Here is a 23,429-nt window from a genome sequence, read left to right on the forward strand (position 1 = left end):
TATACATCCAAAGCCTTTACTCTTTTCCCTATACAAAAAAAAAATAAGTAGAGAAAAGTAGACTTTCTGAAATACTTGCTATCATTTCAGTTACTGGGAACTCTGGAAATGGTTTGTCCATCGTTTAAACTCAGGTGTCCATCTTGGTGCAAGCAAGATCATTGGGAGCATCAAAACTGGCTTTGAATCAACTGACTTGGCAAATAGGAAGGTGAAATCAACTTGGTTTTCCATTTCTTGAGAACCACTACTTTAAAAGGGGCTCCGACTTTCCCTCTGAGGCATCTCCAGCATCCCCAGCACTTCCTATGAGCCTTGGACCACACTGAAGGGGGGGATGGCGGTGCAGTGAGGGGACCCTGCTTGAAAGATGACACAGTTAAGGAAAAGCAAAAACTGCAGCTGATTTGAGTGGCTTTCCAGAATTTCATCTAAAAAGTCCTCATTCCCGGATGCTCTTAGATTTTTTTCCATGGGAATTTTGGGTGAGCTGAGACGGGTGTAAGTATATTCTCAAAGCAGAGGCTTTCTGTGCAGGTGTACAATGAAGTCCATCCTTCCCTTTGAGCACCCTATGTCTACTCTTTGTCCTCCAAGCCCCTCTTGTGTTTATGAAGCAGACAGTGACCTCTAAAACCAAGGCTAGGGGGGCGCCTGGGTGGCTCAGTTGGTTAAGCGACTGCCTTCGGCTCGGGTCATGATCCTGGAGTCCCGGGATCGAGTCCTACATCGGGCTCCCTGCTCGGCAGGGAGTCTGCTTCTCCCTCTGACCCTCTTCCCTCTCATGCTCTCTATCTCTCGTTCTCTCTCTCTCAAATAAACAAATAAAATCTTTAAAAAAAAATAAATAAAACCAAGGCTAGGAAGGGGCAGCCATCACTCAAATATATGGTACAGTGTGAAGCAAAAACAGGGTGAACACAGTAACAGGCTGTATGAAAGCCTGGGAAGTACATGGGAGGCCGTAAAGCTGAGGTCGTCCCTGCTGGTGTCCTTGAATCTGCCTCAACTCAGAGTTGTCCTGTGGCAGAATCTCTGTATCTGTCTACGTACCTGTCCAGATGTCAGCTTGCTTTCCCCTGTGCCCATCTTTCCCACCTGCTGCCCTATAGCCTTCTGGACCTTCTCTGCACCCATGTCTCCCTTCCCCTGACCTCAGTCGCTTTGTGGCTAGTGTCTGGAGAAGAGGAGGGGGACATAGGACCCAAGTGGGGACCGCACCGATCTTGGTCCTGCTGCTTTTCTTCTGAGACACCATTGCCCTTTTCCCAACAGCTCCCGTCCAAACTGCCCATTCCTTATCTCAGAATACCCCCTTTTCCTGACTCAGGTCACGAAAAGGGCTTAGTAACCACCATTCTCTCAAGAGATCACAAAGTTTTCAGGTCCATGAGACCCATTTGTTTGAGGGGAACATGTAGACCTCGGTTCACCAGCTGTGCAGTGTAGTGGGTAGAACTCCTGTCTGAGCTTCTTCATTGTGTGACCTAGACAGATGACTAAACATTTGTATCCAGGTTTCTTCATCTAGGAAATGGGGGATAGTTAGTAATACCCACCTTACTGGGTTATTGTGAGGATTGATGAATTCTCATGTGTAAATTGCTTCGTAAACACTGGTGATGTGTTCTTCTGGGGCATGCCCTTCACCAGGTGGTTCCTGGGGATTGGAACAGAGAGAGAATTATGTTGTGTGAATTACCAGAATAAAGTCTGAACTGAACTACCTGTACTCAGTTCTCCTTCCCCTTGACTTCCGTGAGTGACACCTATCCCTGCCTAGGGCTGTTAAGAAAACGAGAAGAGGGGCGCCTGGGTGGCTCAGTCAGAGGAGCATGTGACCCCTAATGTCAGGGTTGTGAGTTCGAGCCCCACATTGGGTGTAGAGATTACTTAAAAATAAAACCTTAATTAAAAAAGTGAGAAAATGAGAAGATAGAATTTGTGGTTTCAATCCAGCTTAAAACCTCATGAAAAAATTGCATATTTCACACTGAGAAAAGGGTGTAAATAATTACAATTAAAAATTAAGTTGAAAGAGCTAAAAATTGCCAAAGACGTCATCCCGTTAGGGATCTGTGAGTGGATGACAGAACCAGTTCCTTCTCAACTGGTTTTTACTGACTGGAAGCATTAGTGAGGGTTTCTGGTGTCTCTCGTTTGCAACTCAACTGCCAGAGGCTTCTGGGGACTCTGACCCCATGAGTGTGTGGTTGTTCGAAGTCATTTCTCAGTATCTCTCTGTAGTTGTGACTCCTTGGAGTAGGGTCTTATGATTTCCTGAGTGTTGCTTATCATTTCCAGTGTCAGAGTTCAAAACCTGGTTCATATCCTAGGACACAGTGATGACCTGAGTAGCATTTGTGGAGACCGCTTTCCTGTTCTGGCCCGGATGGCTGAGGCTGCGCTGAGTCTCCTGGCCAAGCCTGTCTGGCCAGGCGTAGTGTTAGTTGATCACCTTTTTCGAGGACACGGGCTTTCTGACTTTGGGTGGCAACCTTCACTATAAATGGGTTCTGTATCATGATCCAGTATACAAATTTGGAAGTACAACTGCTCTTATTGTTTGCAGCACACTCTGGTATTTTCTATCCTATTCTGTTAAACTTTTTCATTTAACATATTGGTTAAGACCCTCACTTGGGTCATGACCCATAGCTTGAAAACGTATCTCCAGAAACCGGAGCATAAGTTAGGTTGTGGCTGGGACTGCATAAGACAAGAGTTATCGTGAGGGTTCTCGTATTCTAGGTAGCATTACTTAAAGTACATTCTCTCTGTGCGTTACTTAAAAAGTTTCCACGATTAAACAGTTTTGGGGAGCTCTAAGTTAATAAACAGGTTCTTGTATGTAAGGACTTTCAGAGCGTTTAAAACAAGCAGTGGTTGGCAGACGACTTACATCAGATCACCTGGAAGCATTTTAAAAATACAGATTATTTTGTCTTCGCCTGCCATCCTGAGTCAGCACTTCCAGGAGTGGGGTTAGGAAACTGTTGAAAAGTCCAATAAAACATGCCCAGGCCAACCTGACATGCTGCCGGGCTTGCGAGCCACCGTGCATTGTGACTCTCCCAACAGGAGACCTCAAAGAGCGTTTTCCCTTTACTCTTTTGCCTCAGGAACCCCTCTTCTGAAGATCTCTTGAAACTAGTGATCTCCAGAATACATGTTGGGCAGTGTTGCTGTAAAAGGTGTTCCCCTCTTTGTTAGAAAGAAGTGGGTGGTTATATTCATAATCATAAAGTATCCCTCAAAGTTTTGTACCAGGGACAGGTCATCTTCTGCCTTTGGCAGTTCTGATCTAGATAAAGGTGATAAAGAGTTCATTAGATGCTAACAAGCAAGATCAAATTCATGAATTCTATCAGTACATTTCTATATCTCTGTGGCTATAATTTAAGATTAAATTTCAAGTCCAAAGACTGCTATTAATATTAGCCAATGTCAACATTGGCCAAAATTGTTTTTGTTTCAAAAGATAATATGAAACTCTGGAAACCCAAAGTACTTGATTGTTCATTAACAGGTAGTGTTGAAATTCTTGAGGACAGGAGAACGTTTTTTTGTTTGTTTTTCTTTGAGAGAGAGTGCGCATGAGCATTGGGGGTAGGGGGAGTGCAGAGCAAGAGGGAGAGAATCTTAAGCAGCCTCCATGCCCAGCGCAGAGTCTGACTCAGGGCTCGATGACCTGAGCCGAAGTCGAGTCAGACAGCCAATTGATTGAGCCACCCAGACGCCCCAGGAGAACATATTTTTAATCAACCACTGAAAGTGTTGATTACAGAATTATAAGCAATCCTAATGAACACACTTTCTAATTGTTTACACGCATTGTAAATGTCCTGAATGTCCTTTTTCTCCTTCTAAAAGGACAAGCGTGGGTGCAGGGAGGTGGCTCTGCATGGTGGCCAGGGTTATCCACGGGTGCTCTCCAGTTTGGAGTCAGCACTTCGGATGAATTCAGTCCACGGGTAAAGGTGGATAATCCTGCAGACCTGTGTTACTGTAACAAGTCTTGTTCTAGGGGAAACTGCAAGGGAGAAATAGAAATAACACCTTATCAAATATCAGCAAGTGTTTCTCTGTTTGTGTAGGTGTGGATATGGGGGTGTGTTTTCTTAAGTTGTGTTACCAAAGGCAATTTTTCTGTCAATGTATTTGTTCTGACTTAGAGATAAAGCCGAGTCTCGCATTTGATTTAAAATATTGGGCTCAAAGTTCTGTAGAGAGTCAGGAGGTGGTTGGGGTTTAAGATAAAAATAAAACTCCTGCCTGCTCTATTTACAGTTGGTAATATAACTTGAAGTAGCAATTTTCTATAATATCTTTAGATATACCATTGTCTCTTTAGATGGTTCACTGAATCCATTTTCTGAATTGGGGACTGGCGGGAGGTGAAGGGGGAAAGGGTAGTATTTGCCGCAGAGGGTATGTCGAATGCTCTCCTCACTTTGCCCCCGTGTAACTCCCACACTCCTGTCCCTAGAAGGTAAATGCTGTTGTATCCACATCTTAGATAGAGAACACTGAAGCTTAGGGACTGTGCCCTTCCCAAGATCAGTCAGTAAGTTGCTGTGGCCAGAATCCAAACCCTGGCCCGTGTGGCTCCAGTGCCTTTGCATTCTCTCCCTACGCTATGCTGCCTTCGTCTCCTAAAAGTCTTTTACTTGGTTTCTGCCTTGTTTGCTGATCTGGAAGATACTGGCCAGCCCAACCCAGGCTTTCCCTGTGTGAAGATATACAGGGTAAACGTGGCCAGTAAGACATACCTGTAATGCTACGTCGCGCTTACTGACTCATCCCCGGTTCTCGATGTGCTTGTCTTTCTGGTCACTGCATAACTGAAAAGAAGATGGTGTGCCATTTTATGTGTCCTTTAACATAGTAAGTGGCAGCCTCATCTATTTTTTTGGGAGCAATGAGTAGAAACTATATGAGCTGAAATTTCCTGTTCAACTTCACAACACTCTCCTTGTCTTGTGGCTTTTGAATAGTCTTCAGGAGACTTACGAAGCGAAAAGAAATGAATTTCTGGGAGAACTTCAGAAGAAAGAAGAAGAAATGAGGCAAATGTTTGTGATGAGAGTGAAGGAGAAAGAAGCTGAACTTAAAGAGGCAGAGAAAGAGGTAAGCCATCTGTCTTCCTTCGAGGCAGAGACAAATAAGCGAGGTGTGTTATTAATACGTCACATTTTCTAGAACTTCATCCTCTCCTGAGTACTTTCTACGTGTATCTTATCATGTGAGCAGTAGACTAACATGGTAAGGAAAGCAGGTCAGGTGTTCTTATCCCCATTTTACAGATGATAAAACTGAGAGGCCTGGAGGTTAAATGATTTCTGTAGTCACATACCTAGTAAGTAGCAGAGCCGAAACTAAAACTAGACCTTAGGTCTCCAGGTGTGGTCCCGTGTTCTCTGTAGCTCCGTATTTCCTCAATTTGTAAGTCTCCGCAACGTTAAGATTTGGGATTCTGGGACCATGATTATTATTATTGTCGTCTGTCAGCCAGCTCGGTGAGGTAAACGGTGGAGGGGCCCTTTGCGGGCATGTACTTGCTGCTCCGGTGTCCTTGTGCCTGCCTGTCATTGCCCGTGACCAGGCCACATTAACTGCTTCCTAGAAGCTGACGTGGATTTCTGCTATAGCACTCATCCCATCGAGACAGAGAGAGAGAGAGAGAGAGAGAGAGGGAGGGAGGGAGAGAGAGTGGGAGGGAGAGAGAGTAACTTATTTGTCTCTGATGTTAGATAATATCTCAAGTGCATATCTCAAGTGCTTGAACTATAGCTCTGCACGTTTCCAAATTGTCTACATAATTTCCTCATCATTCCCTTTGAATTTATCTTTATAAAGACTACTGAAATTTAGTGGTTAAATAGCTAAGCACTCAATAGAGTTTGGTGCAGAGAAAGGAAAGTTGATCCTTATCTGTTGTTGGCTATAAGTACCAAGTGGATGCTGGATAAAAATCTAAAATTAGTAAGAGTTTTTTTCTTAATTCTTTCTGTCCTTCCTTCCTCCCTGCTGTTGTTTCTGCCTCGTGATAACTTTCTAAATTCAATTTGTCGAGAAATTTGCGAGAAACCTCCCAACAGATTCTTACTCTTTGAATAGCCTATATCCTCTGTAGTCACCGCGGGTGTCTATAAGTAAATGTATATTACACATTTTGAAAAAGGACCAGAAATAAAGAACTACTCTTACCACTCGGGTAAATTGCTAATTAGGAGCGTGGATAATTCTTTTTCTTCTTTGTGCTTCTTACAAGGAATATGTATTTTATTGTCAGTAAGAATGAACAGGATCCCCTTCAGCGCCAGGGCGTCCAAGTCGCAGAGGCGCGTAGTAGGGCTCCCCCTGCTGCGCTTTGCCAGATGGTGCTGCCCTCGCAGGACTGCCACGGCTGCGGCAGCACGGAGCATGCTTTGATTTGGAGCGGGTCCGCGCGACCTGCAGCAGTAACTTTCCGCTCCCTTCACCCAGCTTGCCCTCCTCTTTCCCTCTGCAGCTCCATGAGAAGTTTGACCTCCTGAAGCGGACACACCAAGAAGAGAAGAAGAAAGTGGAAGACAAGAAGAAGGAGCTGGAGGAGGAAGTGAACAGTTTCCAGAAGAAGAAAGCAGCCGCTCAGCTACTACAGTCCCAGGCACAGCAGTCTGGGGCCCAGCAAACCAAGAAAGACAAGGATAAGAAAAAGTAAGCGGGTGTCCCCCCATGCTTCGGGGCCCTCTAACAATTTATTCCTCTTGCATGTGTCTACTTTTCCCATTGACAGACTGGAAACTGGTCTGTTACCAGAAAGATAAAAGCAAGTCTTTTCTCTACAGTGCAGGGAAGATGATACAGGTTTTTAAAGTATTTGTAAAGGGTACACAAACATTAATTTATAAAACTTGACCACACGACCAAGCAATCAGGGCTGGAGGAACCTGCCGTCTCCAGTGGCATCTTCTGCACCAACACTAGGACTCTGGAGAAGACAGTCTATTTCTCTTCACTACTCTCTGGAGACAATCCTCATGACTCTTGGTGAAGGGCATCCTAAAATGATGATCGTTAAGATTTTTCTCTTCTGTGTTGCGAGGCCTGATCCAGCCAGTCACGGGAAGTCTTGTCTCCAAAGTGGGAGATTGGGACAAACTGCTAGTGGCCACCTAGTTTCCCCCTAAATTCAACGAGATGGTGAACCGTTTCACTGTGGAAATGGGAGCAAAATACCCTTTCCATTAAGACACCCCACCCATCCTCAGAGCACACAAAAGAATATTCTAAGCTGTGGCCTTGATTGAAGGTGCCAAAGGGTCAGGTTCTGCTCTTCAGTTATTCACTTCCTAGCCTGACTGCAGTAGCGGCCGCCTGAGTCCGGTGGGAGAGTCGGGCCTGCCTTGAAATTCTCTCGTGATTTGAAGTGCTGCATCAGATCACCTTCATGACTAGAGAATGCAGTGTGAGGACGATCGCTGCCGGGTTGACAGTAAGCACAGTGGGCGGTACGATCCCTTCTAGGAATACCCTTGTGGTGCCCGGATGGCAAGCCCACGGGCGCTGCCCTCCTGCGTCTGTTGAGCGTGCGGTGCTCTCAGGGCAGTGATACGGCAGCTCAGGGTGTGTTTCAGGATCCCTACTCTTTACCCTCAGGTGCCAGGGTTTTAGGGGAAAAGCTGACAGTTAAGTAAACGGTAAAGCTTTTGGTGGTCAACTAGGCAGAGAATTAAATCCTGCAGAGTAGCGCAGATTGGAGTGGATCTGCACAGCAGTTGAGACCCATCACAGGGGGAGGGGGTGAGCACGCACACTCACCCCTGCCGAGTCTCCTCACGTTGCCTATGGCAGAAATCACAGTGCACTACTATGGGGACGCACGGAGAGGTTTTAAATTCTACCTTACAAACTTGGACTTTCCAAGCTCTGAGACAGCAGAAAACGTGTCAAGAGAGCAAAGAAGTAAGCACATTTTCTAAGCATTGGAAAGCAGTTGGTGCAGGTGTGGTGTGATTTTAATGGGGTTGGTACAGACCCGAGGGATCAAGGGCTCCAAGGGCTGAAACCTTAGTTATGCCAGATTGAGTCTGAGTGTAACAACTGCCTGGATTATAATCCAGTTCCAGAAATCACTTTGTGCTGTGCATGTCGGGAGAGCAGCCGTCACTCCGGTGACATTCCCCGCACAAAGATTCAGAGATTCGTGACTCTTCCAGTGAAGATGAAAGGGAAGTCATTTGGCATCATACCCTTGTTGATCCTAACTAACCCAAGATAAAAATGTGTGTGTGTGTGTGTGGGTGTGGGTGTGGGTGTGGGTGTGTGAGTGGGTGCACGCACGCGTGGGTCCACATCCATAGGAATGGATGACACAGAAAAAGCTGCTGACTCACAGCTTAGGAAACCCAAAGTCAAGTTTTTCTTACCCTGAAGCACTAATGTTCATAAAGGTACATGTTTTAGAACTAAAGATGTTTATAAAAGGCCAGCAACGTTCCAAGGATGTTTCCCGTTGCCTGGATGTGCCTTTAAAGCAACACAAGTTCCACGAGCTGATCCGCACTGTGCCTCTGTTGGACGAAAGTCTATGTAGTGACAGACTTCCCCAGGTAGGGAGGTTTCTCCTTGCCCTTTTGATCATTTTAGGTTATTTTTGTCCCAACCTTGGGCCTTAGCAATGTATAATGCTTTTCATGTTTACATGAAGTATGTGTAAATTCTATTTTAGCCTTATTTATACATTCTCATGTATTATTAATAGAATTGGACTTCATCTGGTGCACAAGTAGTGACCAGGGTTTGTACCTGACAATGGCACATATTTTTTTGGTAGGTTCTTAACCTTTTCTACAACTTTCCCATAACACTGAAAGCAACTGCCAGTCACAGAGCTGAGGTGTAAAGTTAAAGAGCCCCCCTCTCCCTCCCCCGCCCCCGCCCCTTAGGGCCCCGTGAGAGTTTGGGCTAGAGATGACACAGAAAGTCACCAGGCAGCACTTTGAAAACAAACGGGAGACTCTTGGCCTCTTCACGTAGCCAGAGAGATGCGGGGGTCACCATACGTGTCCCTTAGGAGTTGGCTTTGTTTCAGGGAGAAAATTGTTCCAAAAAGAGATGCTTATGTAGGCACTTGCTATGCTTCCACCTGGAAAATGAACTTAGTGTTTCTAATAGTTCTAAATTGTTTTTCTATTCTAATGACACGCTCCCTTTTTAACGTAGGTAAAGCTTTATGCTTCTTGCCCCGTAGTGGCCTGAAAGCCCATAGCATTTCCTAAGGTGACAGGCAGAGTCGAGCCGGCCCCGCCTCCTGCCCTCCCTGGCCTCCCCGGCCTCCTGCCTCCTGCCCCTCCCCGGCCGGCAGGGCGCCGTCCTTGTTCGTGGCGGCCACGGGGCGGCCCTGCCCGGGGTAAGTTGTTCAGTGGACAGCGTTCTTCCTTTCCGAAAACTCTGCACCGTTGCCAGGAGGCCTGGGTGGTGACGCTTCATCCATCCCGAGAGGTCTTAAAATCCATCGTTTTAAAATGGTCCCCGGCATCCGATAACTACAGTTTATACGGTCATCCGCTCCTGTTTACTTTTGATCCTCGCTGAGGAACGAGGTTGCACGGTGCGGACGCGCCTAAAGTGAGGCTTGCGGCTCTCGGATGGGGTGTTGCACTCCACCTGGGCGAGGGGGCGCCCCCGCGCGGCGGCAGCCGGAACCGCGGCGGGATGGGCCCGCTCCCCTTCCCAAGTACGTCATAGCATGTCCTCCGCCCACTGTACTCCAGTCCCCGAGCTAACTGCTCAGAGACGTTATTGTAGATTTATTCTCTGACTCCAGCCACTCAGAAATGGAAAGATGCAGCTCCTCTTCAGCACCGATGTGATGCCCAAATCTAATAGATAATGTTTTATGTTATTTGAGAAAATGAAAATCAAACAGTAAACCCTTCTACGATAACATGGAGTGGTTTCAAGAAGTCACTCATAAATTCTAAATTACATGCAAATGGAAACTAACCATGTGTTCTTTAATTCAGTATTAAAATTTTGCTTTTGCTTGTCATGTAGAGTAGCTTACTCAGATTCGTGGTTTTAATTTCTGTCAATTCCATCATCATTGCATGAGCATTCACCATCACCGAATGCTGGTGCTGGCGCTCCTAATTTTCCTTTCTTTTTTATTTATTATTATTTCTAACTTTTTTGTTTTGTTTTTTAACTTGCAGTGCAAGCTTCACATAAAGCCTGGCAAGCCAAGGATGGTCCCGCATTCACCTGCTTTTGCAGTAATATTGTATCTCTGCCATCTGTGTCCTTTTGTTTTATTTTATTTTATTTTTTTTTACCCTTCCCCAGACACCAATAACTATTAACTCATTTTGCTGACTATTGTTGGGTAGTGGAAAATGATAGAGCAAGAGAGTAACACCAAAAGCTATGTGCAGCTGGACTTTGTTTCTGGAAAGCAGATGATTGGCCTTTTATGCCTGTTCGGAGTGGCAGCAGGAAGCAGGCCTGTGGCTTGTATGTTGCTTTGGACCGAGGGATGGAGGGTCAATGGCTCCATGTCCGTCTGTTGGGAGAACTCACCGCTTCAGCCGCTGAACTATAACCCCGAATACCCAGGACAACAGTTTGTTTTTCTTGATTTCTCATCTCCATGGGGGCAGAAGCCCTGAACTCCCTCTGCCTCTTCTCCATACCTGCCCCAAACCAAGGTAGCTTCCTACGTAGGCAGAATGGTGGGTCAGCTTTTTAGGACTTTTGCATTTGTGTGGATTTTTCATTATTATAATAACATTATTTGACCTGTGTTGTGGTTCTCCTCAGACCGTACCCTCTTACGGCTTTAAAAATGTGCCTGAACCCCCCTCTCCCCAGTCCTGGCCAAGTTGGACCGTAATGAGAAAGCTGATTATGTTCGCTTCTATCAGCACAACCTTGACGCTGTCCTAGTCAGCGATCTTGAACGTCAGGGCATGTAACATGGCCTCATAGAAGCATCCTCCGCTAAAGATGGTAGGCTTTCCACAGCCTCCCTACTGCTTACAATAAGCATTCTTTCATACTCTCCATGGGCAATGGCCGATTCTAGGACATCAGTACTTCTAATGATACTTTTCAGTAATCATGAGGAGAAAATTTGTTATCAACTGTATATCATCTGCAGCCCCAATTCTGAGAGGGGACCTCATCGGTTTCCGGTAGGAATGGGGAGGAAGGTAACACAAACCCACGAGTGGAGAAGGTAGAAGTTCAGCTGACATCCAGCTTCCTTGCATAGTCTCCTTCTCATATATGGCAGGAAAGGGAAGAAGAAATAGAACAGCTAGTCTTTCAAATCCAGTTGTCTTGAAGGAATCCTCTCACCTTTTCCCTCACCCCAACTAGCGCTACGAGCCCATTGCCCCATCAGCAAGGATTAGGGCCGACCCATAGGCCATGACCCGCACTCCATACCACATTTGTGTGGGAGGGGGCGCATTTCATCCCTTTTCTGTACTGTTCCTTTGTGAGGCTTACCCTTTCATCTTCTTGATTTTTCTCCCCTCTACTAACAAGAGCCTCCCACCTTCTAACTCTGTAGTCTCCTGTTTCTTACCTGAAAGAATAATATTTCTCCTGAACTCCACCTCTCGCTTCCTCCTGGCCTTCACTAGTCATACATTAGGTAAATAGGATAGAGTATACTCTGTCTCCCTGACCAACACACGCGTACCTTTTTTTTTTTTTTAATAAGTCTCTAGTTGATTCCAATAAAGTCTTTTTCCCTTCTTTTCATCCTCAAACCATACTTTTAGGGGAAACAAGTTATGGTCTCCCATGAACTGATGTGGGCCTAATTAGGTGAAGTAAAGATTGTTTCACTGAAGGCCAAACCAGGCTGGGCTAGAACCTGAAGACTGGAAGCCGCAGTGGTGGTATAAAGACAGGCTTAGGAGCTACTGGACTAATGTTTTTGTTTTGTTTTGTTTTTTAATGATTCTAGTCCAAAGCTAGCTGTGGAGCAGCCAAATACTAGACGGCATGCCGATTTCTAACCGTGGCTGAATTTGCTCATACGCTGTGCGCCAGACAAAAGCTTGAATACTCGTGTTGTATGCTTGTTCCAACTGCTGCTTGTGTGAGCATTTTTGTGCCTTGTAACAGAAAATATACTTGTAAGTTCAAAAAACGGTCACCTTAAAATTATCATTTTTAATGCATCACTAAAGCCTTTTTGACAGTGAGCCTAGCTGCAAAAGGCATCCAGCTGACTTTTTGATTCCAAGATTGTTGATTGATTGATTTTTTTCTCCCCCATGAAAATTTTCACAACAAAATAAACCATATGGAGAGTCAGGGAATAAAAAATCAAAAGAAAGTTCTAGAAGCTCTTTTTTTTTTTTTAACATGTTGCTTCTGAACTCTTTTTCTACCCCCCACTCCCTGGCCCTGTTTGGTTTGTTGTTGCTGCCCTTCTCTTCTTTCTGTATCTGTGCCTTTTTTCACAGTAGTCCTTGGCTCTGCACCGAATAAATGATACCCTCAAATCTAATTGGATGTGCTTTCGCCTTTGCATGTAAGTACAGTAGTAAGAAAACTTTGAGATCTTTCTGACTTTTTAAAATTAGAGAAACAAATGGGATAGATGGGTTCTCCCCCCACCCTTTTTTGGAGGGAGGTAGGGAGGTATTGGTTTGAGTAGCCTTTGTTTATTAAGAAATAAAGAAAACACTAAATATATTTAAAATGGCCACATTTGTACCTTTCCCACAATAAATACAAATTCAGCTTTTCCTTGATACCAATATGGGAGTCAGAAATTGTTGTTCCCAGGCTGCATTCCACACAGCCTTGTGGGCATCACTGGATATTACAGAGGGTCCTTGGTTCTGACTATGGAGTAAAGCTAGACTAAGAAACTACCACCTTCCTTTGGAGAAAACCAAGAGGGAAATATTTTTTATGTTAGGTTGCCTTTATGACTGCTTAATTTTTTGCTGATCTTGGTTTAATTGTCTTTCCCTCCTGCTAACTGCTGGCAGTGAACACACCTTTTTTTTTTTTTTTTTTGCCAGACAGTTCTAGCTGGCCTCTCCCCGTATCTTCTGTTCAACCATAATGACCATTGCTTCTGGATTTTAGGTCCCTATAATGTTTGTATGTACAGTAGGATGATGGAAAAGCATTTACGAGAATTTACTGGCAGTTAGAGACTATGTTTTCCCAGCTTAGGCTCCTTATTAATTGGTCAAAGTTTTGTCCAGAAAGGGCATCTCAACCAGGGGAACATTTAATGTCACATTGGGCACAGGTTACTTATTATCTTCCTTCTCTGCTTTGTAATCTCACCAGCAATTACACTTATTCTTCATATCTTGTGCACCTCAAACGAATGGACTGGGTTTCTTCACTTTCTTGACATTACCCCTAAGTGTTTCACATCCAGACTGTTGAATCTGGGTTTCAGCTGTTAACCAACCCATGTCATACTGTGTGTGTGTGGTCCTTCCAAACCGTCCTTTCAGATCCCTCTGCTTTGCCATCTGCAAGTGTCTGAAATTGTCAATTCTCAGCTTCCAGAAGTCTTGGTTCCACTGACAGGATACATATGTGATGACTCTTTAGTGGAAATTATGACCTACAAAGTCTAGATTGTATGTAGGTATGAAGGGAATTTTTTAAATAAATGAAAAGCTGTGAACAGCATTAGAACTTTGTCTATTTCTTAATTTTAAAATATGCTGATATGCCTTAAACTGTAGTTGTAGATCATTGTCATTTTGCTGTTTGAAAATAACCAATGTGTTTCTAAAAGTGTTGTGTAATCTACTCTTGGTGTTAATGCAGAATTGTCATATATGTAAGCTGCATGTTAGACACTTGTCTTTTTTAAAAACTAAAATAATTGTATTGATATGAAGTCTATCATTTTTTTCAAGTGAGGAAGTAATCACGTAGCCACCTTGCTCAGTAATTTGGTGTCTGTTAAGGTAGGAGAGCGGTGGACAGGTAATCTATGCATATATCACTAGTGCCAAGACACAACGTGGGGGAAAATATATTTTTACCCAAACAATGTGTGCCCTCTTGTGAGTTCTTTTTAGTCACTGTTTGGTATGCATATGTACATGTGATTCTTGTATTGGATAAAAGAAATAGGAATGAAAGAGTCTCATGCTTTCCTGCCTTGTCTGGGGGATTTCAAACGCTCCCAAGTGGGCAGCAGCACCTGCTCCGAGATCCTTGCCGTGCGGTGTCCTGTACGTCACATGTGGTCTCTGCCTCCCTTTCTCCCCCATTCCCACCCCCTCCTGTCCCGACTGTTGTCCCTGGCGCCACCCCACCCCTGGGCCCAGCGGAGGTAGGCACCTCTTGCCCGGCCTCTGGCGTCTGCGCTGCCAGGGCTGCTCACACCTGGCTGTGCTCACGGAAGTCAGCCTTCTAACTGACACACTGCTGTTCTTCCCCAGTTGTTGTAGAAAAGCTCTTTTTTTTTTTTTTTTAACTTTAAGAATCAAATTTGAATCTGAATCTTTCTTTTTTCTCCTCTGTAGCTTCTTCTTTATGTAGCCATCCTGTTGACAAGCCCTACTCCCCCCTAATGGACATAGAGCATTAGAAGAGCAGGAGTGTCTGTTCACGCGTGCTGGGGAAGAGTTACCTCATTTCCACCATCGCCTCCTATTCTTTTAAAGTCCGGGTCAATTCCTGCCTTGCTGTTTGTATTTGTCAATGTCTGTTTACAAACCACTGCCCATAGTGGTTACTAAGGTGACTTTTCACTACCAAAAACAGTAATACTTAATAATGCTTAAAAGGAAATTCAGTGAAAGAGAACTTGGGCCAAGACCCAGGGTAGCCATGTGTTGGGATCCTCTTGCTTAGCTGTCATGTTCTTGAAGCTGCGGATCCGAGAACTCACGGACTGAAGACAGCACATACCCTACTCTGAGGTGGTCAGCACCTCCAGGGTCCACAAACTCGATCTCATGTTAACTCCAGACCTCTCTGTCCCATGCGTGACATTCTGAACAGCCCCATCGGGACCCTCAACCATCAATCAGGTCATAAGATCTGGGCAACATTCTCCTTCCTTTTGTTAGTTTTTATGGGTTGTTTTGGAGTTTGGGATTTTTTTTTTTTTTTGACTTTTGATATTGCATGAACAGAGATGGCTACAATTTTTTTATTTGGAGTGTTCTATTGATGCAATGTTTTTATTTTTCAGCTGACCATCCGCCTCTTGAGAGAGAGAAGTGGGCATCCTTCCTTTAAATTCAGGAACCATTGTTGTTTTATTTAACTCTTTTTCTGTGACCTGCATCCCTTATATAAGTTGTTTTGGGTTTGGGATTCTGTTTTGGGGAAAAAAAATTTTTTTCCAGTTAGCCAGTTCTGTTTTATGTATTGGTTACTCAAACTTAGTTTGGTATCAAAATTATGCCAGTTTTAAGTTCAAGAGGAAATTTAAGTGAAGTTTTAGTCACAGAATTCTGTTTAAGAATCTCTCCTCATCTCAGATACAACCAAAAAAATCCCTCTGCTGTCACTGGGGTTTTGACCTATAAGTCTTAATCATGTTTAAAATGTGTCAGTGTTGGGTAGAGGACTTTTCTGCCTCTAGGACTGAATTTATACTTAAAGGTACCTTAAAAATAACTTTCTGGCCCATCCCTGCCTTTTTATTTATTGGGAAGCTGTGCTTTACCTTGTTTCCAGAGTTTTTGTATCCCGGACCATGGGAACAAACCCAAGGGAAGTATATAACCTGTCCCAGACAATAGCATCATTACAATGGTTCTGCTCCACATTGTCTTCTCAGTTACCCGTGTGGCTTTCTCTACCATGTCTGTGAAAAATAAATTTGCTGTAATTCACTTAAAATACACCCAATGTACAAACACACACACTTCTGGCAGTTGAGGCTGTGATTTTTAATGTTGACCCATTTGTGAGGGACTGGATCAATGCAGGGCTATTGTTAACTTTAGTCACCTCTTAGGGGCAGTTTTCATAACCAAGGGATGACTTTCATTCAAATTCAGTTCTATTTTAGAGCATGAACATGCATTTTAAGTTACCTTATAATTCCATTACTTGTCGATAGTCTTTGCTTCTTTCCATCATTTTTCAACCTCATATTAGGAAGACCCTAAAATTACTCTTGGTGGCATGGGTCGTGTTCGGTAGAGATCCTTAGGAGTGTTCCCCTCTGAGAATGGTAACATCTGCTTCCGCTGAAAGGTGAAATGATGAAGCAACAGTCCCTGCCTCTTGAGTCACTTGCTTCTTGGAAAGAGGTCATTTAGAGCAATTGGATGAGCTCTGCTGGCAAGAGGCTTTCTTAGAAAGATATGTAATTAAATGCAATAAAGTCAGGTTCATCTGAGCCATTAAATGCTCAAATGCTCAGAAGCGTCAAGAGCCATCCCTTCCACATTACACTATAATCGGTAAAGGTCTAAGTCTGCTAGTGACGTCACCGGTGGCTTGGGGGCGGACGGGGTGGGTACCAACTCCCAACCAACGCCGAAGTGCGAGGTATCAGTTTTGTAAGTCAAACACAAACACCCTTCTGTGTGAAACCACTGTAAGCACTAAGTACAATCATTGGATTAATTTTTAGTATTTTAATATGAACTTAACCCCATCAACTCATTTTAAAAACAAATTCTGCATCAGGTTGTAAAGACATGTTTTGAGCAATATTTAAAAATCAAACCAGGCACTTTTTTTTAAGTAGAGAAATGTGTATTGTTGCTATTCCCTTTTATTCCCCCATTTTGGCCAGGTTGGAGGAAGTGTGGGGGAACAGGTTACTGTAGGTAGGTTGACCTCTGTTCAACTACCCAGGGAAAGCTGATCATGGACACCACCGGTCAAGTGCACTGTCCTCCCTGTTAAGATCTGGCATTTTACTTCGGGTGGTTCCTTTTCTCAAGTGTTGATAAAACTGATCAGTTCTCGAGTTCTCCTGGCTGACCAACTAAGAGCTGTGAAACCATCCCAGGGCTAATTATCATCAATAGTAATGATTTGCTTATCCCAAGCTAGACTGTGGTGGAAAAGAAAAGCAAGAACTGAGTCATCTGAACCCATTTCCGTGGGTAATGGGCCTTTTATTTTTCATTCAGTCTTTTAAAAAGTATTACTGGATTTCAGATATAGACTGCCTATTGCCTTGCGACAAGTGTAGTCTAGACGGTCTCCTTGAGATTGGCACAGCACGTGTATAAAGGAGAGGTCTTCTGAATCAGCATCTGCTGAGCTGGTGGGGCAGAAAAAAATCAGGTCATCTTCCCAATATGCTTGGCCAAAGTTTTCCCCCCATTTTCCCATCAACTGTATCTGTAACATGAAACTTCCTTCCTAGTGAATGATGGTTTTTGCCTATTGGCCCAGCTTATTAGTAAACAGTTGTGGATATCTGAAAAAGTCAGTACATAATTTTCACTGTATTCAAATGATTTTTCTACACAAAACCTTTTGCTTTGCAGATGACTGTCCTCTTTCCACCCTGGAGACTGACAGTGATGTCAGTGTGGATCACTTTGAAGATCCTTATACTTGAGTCCTTAGGACCATGGCATCTTGTCCTTGTGATGGACACCATCTGGCTTTCAGATCAGTTTCTAGCAAGTAGCTGAAACTCTCCCCTGGCCGGTGAAGGGATTTAGTGTCAATTTGAAAAGACTAATTGTGAGCCTTCGTATCCACTCACCTCCCTTTGCAGCATCCTAGTCTAACAAGTAGCTGTACACAAGCCAGACCTCTCGGTGGCCAGTGGAACAGTGAGGCACAAAGGGAGATCTCACGTCTGCCCCCAACCACTTACCTGCAGTGCTGTGAGTGGAATGGCATTTTGGCTCCACTGTGGAAACTTTCAAAACTACAGCGCTTAGATCAGAGGTGGCAGAGGCTATTATAATGAGGTTGGTCCCTGCCCCCCCCCCCCAGACACACAAAGTGTGCATGGGGAAGGGAGCACAGAGTAACAAGCTAGAGTTCGGCTCAACCGAGCATTCTCTGTACAATGCTTTCAGAACTGTGAAGGTGCTGTTCTAGCTCTCCTTGCCCTTTATTTACATCCATCCATCCACCTTCCCCACCCTCTGCCTCTCCCCCTTTCCAAATACTTCATTCTCTATACTGTACCAGGCCTACGTTAGATGCTGGGGATGTAGCCAAACACTACCTCATGAACACAGCAAATTTTTGGAGCAAAAGAAAAGGTAAGCCCTTTCTATGCTAAATTGCTAAAGACAGATTGTATTCTGAAAAGTAAAAGCCCTCTCCTCCCACCTTGCCCAAATTGCTTTTCAGTGGTTGCTTGCTTAAGGTTGCCCTTCATTCTAGAGTGTCTTCTTGCCTAACAAAACAGTTCGTGAGAAATGAGAAACCAGTTCACTGGGCCTATACTGTTTTACTACCCTACTGTCGTGTAACACAGTAAGATCAACAATTCTAGCATTTGACACGCTAGGAAGATTGTACTTTACAGTCAAGAGAAAGGGAGTTTTTCCCATTTTATCCTTAACTCAGAAGCTCCTGAGAACTAAAAAAAACAAGTTGTGAGCTTTTCCCAAATTTCTCTGGTAAGACATTCTTGGTTACCTCTTATTATGCCTTTTCAATAATGCAGAGATGGCAAGAGGGAGGTCTTTGTCTTACCCATGGGTCTTAGGCATAATAGTATGTCATAAAAACCACTAAGCTCCTCATTATGGGGAGTGAAAGCTTTTAATTCCTTGATACAACCTATGCTGTTTAAGCCTGTACTTCATCTTTTCTGTCTGAACGAATTAGGTCAAATCCAACTCAAACTGAAAGCAGCAAGGTTTGGGGACTTGGAAACTAATCTTCTCAATTGCATTTCTAGGTTATGTTGCAGGACTAGACAACTCAAGAAAAATTAGGATTAGTTTTGTAAAACTGGTTCTGTTTTTGTGTTTGGTGTGAGACCTATCTGGACACAATCTGCCCCATACCTCAGCAGATCTTGCTCATTTGCCCTGAGTCCCAAATACACAGGTCCCCTGTGCCTTAAATGATGTGAATTTGTAACTGCAAATGATGTTAACGTTTGGCAACAAGAGACAAGTGTTCAAATGCTCATTCTCATACAGTAAGCCTAAGTAATTCAATTTTTCCTAGAAACTTAAAAAGATGCTTTATTTTCCTAGAAGCACCATCTAGTGGCCAAAGCTCAAAACATTAATATGGGGCATAGATAGGAGACCTCCTCCTAGTAACAAAGGCTAATTTCTAGAATTTTGGAGGCTTCAGAATTAACAATTTAAAGTTAGACAAAACTTCACATTGGCAAATATAAAGGGGTAAAAATTCTTAGCTATGTGGCATTAGACAGTTCTCTAATGCTCAACTTGCTAATGCAGACCAGGGATACGATCTTTCAGGATGGTTATGAGAGCAGATGGCACAATATCTTCCTTCCCTTTCCAGCTGAAAACGTACAAATTACCATAAGGATGACGATAAGCTCCTCACCATGTTGGCCAAGAATCAGCAGCTTAATCATACCGTTAAGTGAAAGGCCACTGTGGTGCTCTGGGCAGTAATGCTCAAGCATGACTGACTTTATTTCAGGAACTCCGGAAAGAGAAAATTAGGAAACTTAAAATCCAGGTATGTAGAGTACAGAGGACACACATACATGTTGTTTCTAACACTGGAGAAAAGAAATGCTGCTGTTAGGGGGCAGACACCAGTGTCTTTAATTCCCTCAACGGCAGAAATGTTAAGCTCAGTCTCATCAGCTGGGCTGAGTGAAGTGCTAAGCTCTAGCTAGCTTCCTTCAAGACAAAGGCTGTGTCAGGAACATTTCCAACAAATCGGTTTTATCTTTTTATTGGCATTTGGGAGCACTACCCCCTTCTCGGTCCTTCCCTCCTCCCCCACATTAATCAATCCTCTGTAGAAAAGATATTCAGTTCTCCACAGATAACTTTGAATGAAAAATATTTAGCTGCTTCACTAAAGTTCATCTTCAAGAGTCAGAGGATGCACTTTTTCTTTTAAAATGGAAGATTAGAGCATAACTAGTTTATGCCCAATCATCAAGTTTATTCCCTTGCCTTTGTGGAGGCTTCATGGAATGATAGGCTTTGTAAGCATCAGGAAACACCAGACAATTACCGATAAAGTTCAAGTTTCCAAATCTTGGAATAGTTTAGTTTGTGATGTGATGCCAGGACTGGCATGCTCTCACAAACTGTTCCATCAGATGAAAACTTAAGATTTGGAAGGTGAGAAAAGGACATAAAAGAAAAACTCTTGTCAAAACCTACATTCCTCAGTCACACTTAAATCCCCTTTTCCTAAGTTTTATTTTCTTTGGGCATATAATTAGGATTTTTATCATTTCTGTAGTTGAAATAGCAGTGTCTAGCAATCAGGAATTTGTACCACTTTGCAAGCAGAAAAAAGTTAAAGATAACAAAGGTTAAGGACAACTTTTATTGCTACCAGAGGCTTTTTATCATCAGTACATGGTTCTGACTGCAATACCTTCTTCAGACTGCACAAGGAGCTCAGGATCCAGAAGTCATTAAGAGAAATACAGGTAGGGTGAGTAACTTTCATCAAGAAAATACTAATAGCTTAACATAAATCTAGGGTACTGAATTCAGTTATTACACGTTACAGACCCCAATCATAGAGCTGCCCCAACATCTAGACAGTCTCTCCTACTGATTATAAATGAGTGAAAACCGATCAGTTACCAAAAACAAAACAAAAAAACCAAAACCTTCGTTGTTACATGTTTCTTTGGTGAGCACCTGGATATACTTTATCACAAATTCTTTTATACAAAAGTCAAAAATGCTTTCAACAAATCTAAGAGTGTCCTAATTACATGCCACTTTTAAGTTCCAATTTAAGATAAACAAAAATGAAAACAGTAATTTTGTTTCCAACCTCCAAGAATTGAAATGAGACAAACACAAAATCAATGTGGTAATGCCAGTCCTTTTTCTATTACCACCTCTCATTCATATGGGGCAATTCTGAAGTACCCTTTTCGGATTAATTTGAGTCCTGGATTAAACATGGCTGTCACACTGAAATAATTTATTCATTAAATTGCTAAAAAATGATTTAGAGGGTTTTCTAATCAGTGGAAGTCAGGCTATAGATCCACATGCATAAAGTTCATTAAGTATTCAATAAAGAAGCAAGCAGAAACAAGGAAAATTTAATCAGGATGCTGGAGACAGGGTGTGTGCCAGCTATGAATTCTGGAACTTTAAAAAAACCACTGAATATGAATCTTTGAGATGGGTCAATCTCCATTACATTTTAGCAGAGAAAAGGATGGAACTGACAAACACTACAAAATTTTTTTTTACTTTAAAAAAAAATTTGGATCTTTTGAATTTCACACTTTTTTTTGGGTCTTTAAATGCTTAAATAATGTTGATTATAATTTGCCACACAAGTAAACGGGCTTTTTTTCTGGCTCACTTCAAATTGGCCTGCTTAGATATACACCTGTATATAGCCTTTCCTGGTTTTCCCACGTTCCCATTCCCAGAGTAGTCTACCCTAGTTTGCACTTGAAGGTAACACTGGAAGCTACATGACAGAAACTGGCTGCAAAGGTGGACAAGGGGAAGCATGTCCCTCTTGCCTTGATAAATCAGTGCCACATACAGAACCCACATTTTCCGAAGCATTCTCTTCATTATAGAGCCGTTTGAGTCCATCATAGAAGTCATCCACTTCCATCTCCTCTACTTTGCGTTTAGCAGAGGTATGCTTGCACCCACGGGCAGCTGGGGGCTGATGGCAGAAGGCTGCCGCACCTCTGACTGGCACTTCCGGTTTGCTGTTGTCCTTGGAGAAATCTAAATCTGGGCCTGCGACAGAGGAGGGATGTAATCTGAACACTCCTTTGTCACAGGTCACCAGGGTGTGCTTGAGGGGACGGTAGACATAAACGGAATTTAGAGGCAGGGAAGACTGCAGAGAAGAAAGGTGATGCACCACAAGCTCCCGACAGTGGATCAGCTGGGAGCTCTCCATCTGGGCCAGGAGGAAAAAAACCAGTCGATCATTTAATTAATACAGACGACGCTGTCATTTTGCTGGCCACTTTCCCTCCCTGTGCCCTCTGTCCTCCCCAGCTTTCTTTTCTCTCCCACACCTTCTACCTGAAACTCATCGATCCCTCCAGCCTACCCATCATCTTCTTAGGAAATGTGTCCAAATCTGTACTTCTAATGTCAGACTCTTTGGAACTTAAGTTCTGTATTTGTAAATATATGCTGAACATCTTCATGAAAACAAACTATTCTCTTTTGTTCACTTTGTATATCCAACATCTACTTTTGTTCAGTCTAATTCCCTCTGTCTAGAAGACCCTTCACCTCACCCTCTTTGCCTCTTCTAATCTCTTCACGAAGACACAAGGACAGATAAACACAAAATTCATTCAGAATTTAGGGAAAAAACCAGAGGCATGAAAGAATTTAAGGGATAGGGCTGATCATTTGGCTAAGAATTTAAAACAATTTAACTATTTTGTTTTTAAAATAGCAAATGAGAACTTTCGAGAAATAATATTTCTGTAGAAATTAGGCTTGGTAACAACAAGAAATGTTTTTGTTTAATTTGGAGGTTTCACTAATGCCTTCTTATCCTTCAGGATAGTTCAGGTATCCTGTCTGAAGCCACCCCTGACTCTCCCTGGCCCCCACACCCAAATCCCAGGGTCATCTGTTTCTATTTCAACCTGTCTTCATACACCACGTTGTATTACAATAATCTACTTAATCATTTAGCTTTTCCTTTATAGACTATAAGCCCCCAAAAGGCAGGCATTGTATCGTATTCATCTTTATTCCTTAAGTTTCTTTTCCAGCACAATGACTACACATGAAAGGCTTTCAAAATCCTCTCTGTGGTAAAGAGTACAATTAGTCTCTCTGTCCTACTCTCCCTAGCAACATACATTTCTCCCCTATTCAAATATTTTAGCGGCACCCCAGTGCCTACCAGAAATAAGCTAACCTCCTTAGCTTGGTATAAGGCTCTCCACAATCTGAGCCCAACCTTTTTTCAGCCTTATTTCCTGGCATATCCCAAACTGTGCTCTCCATTTCTGCCAAACAGGCCCGCTCTCTCTATTCTATGCAAATCTTGCCCTGTCTTAACTCTACTCCTGCTCATCCTATTTCTACCTAATGAAAATGTATTACCTATTCCTGCCAGGTCTGGCTAACTGCCGCCATCTCCAGAAAGTCTACTTAAGACTATTAACTATCAGGGATCACTTTCCAGTCTTGTGTATTTTATAAGTATTTTTAGACATTTCTTAACCACATCTTATTCATACCCATATAACCTACAGTACACAGCATGACTGTTTGCAATACCACAGAGAAAATGAAGGAAAATAGCATGATCTGCAAGAACAACGAACACATCCGGTCACAAGACTTTTT

At 43.2% G+C, this 23,429-nt stretch overlaps 2 protein-coding genes across 8 annotated transcripts in view; one reads left to right on the forward strand and one right to left on the reverse strand.

Annotated features, from left to right (window-relative positions):
* The window catches only part of SEPTIN11 (septin 11), an 89,123-nt gene extending 73,256 nt beyond the window's left edge, over window positions 1-15,867 (forward strand). For 2 of the 6 annotated variants that reach the window (XM_073891808.1, XM_073891812.1), the window contains 3 exons: window positions 4,998-5,130; window positions 6,515-6,702; window positions 12,471-14,038. In XM_073891808.1, the coding sequence (XP_073747909.1) occupies window positions 4,998-5,130; window positions 6,515-6,702; window positions 12,471-12,495 (346 nt within the window). In that variant the 3' untranslated portion in view covers window positions 12,496-14,038. The other 4 variants (XM_073891809.1, XM_073891811.1, XM_073891810.1 and 1 more) reach the window with 4 other exon arrangements.
* Window positions 15,868-20,420: 4,553 nt separating this feature from the next.
* The window catches only part of CCNI (cyclin I), a 33,144-nt gene continuing 30,135 nt past the window's right edge, over window positions 20,421-23,429 (reverse strand). For both annotated transcript variants that reach the window (XM_025887274.2, XM_025887273.2), the window contains one exon: window positions 20,421-22,008. In XM_025887274.2, the coding sequence (XP_025743059.1) occupies window positions 21,559-22,008 (450 nt within the window). In that variant the 3' untranslated portion in view covers window positions 20,421-21,558. The remainder of the gene's footprint in view (window positions 22,009-23,429) is intronic.

Source organism: Callorhinus ursinus, unplaced genomic scaffold (assembly GCF_003265705.2).
Source record: "Callorhinus ursinus isolate GAN/ISIS: 27379988/994484 unplaced genomic scaffold, GSC_fseal_2.0 scaffold4, whole genome shotgun sequence".
NCBI classification, from domain to species: Eukaryota; Metazoa; Chordata; class Mammalia; order Carnivora; family Otariidae; genus Callorhinus; species Callorhinus ursinus.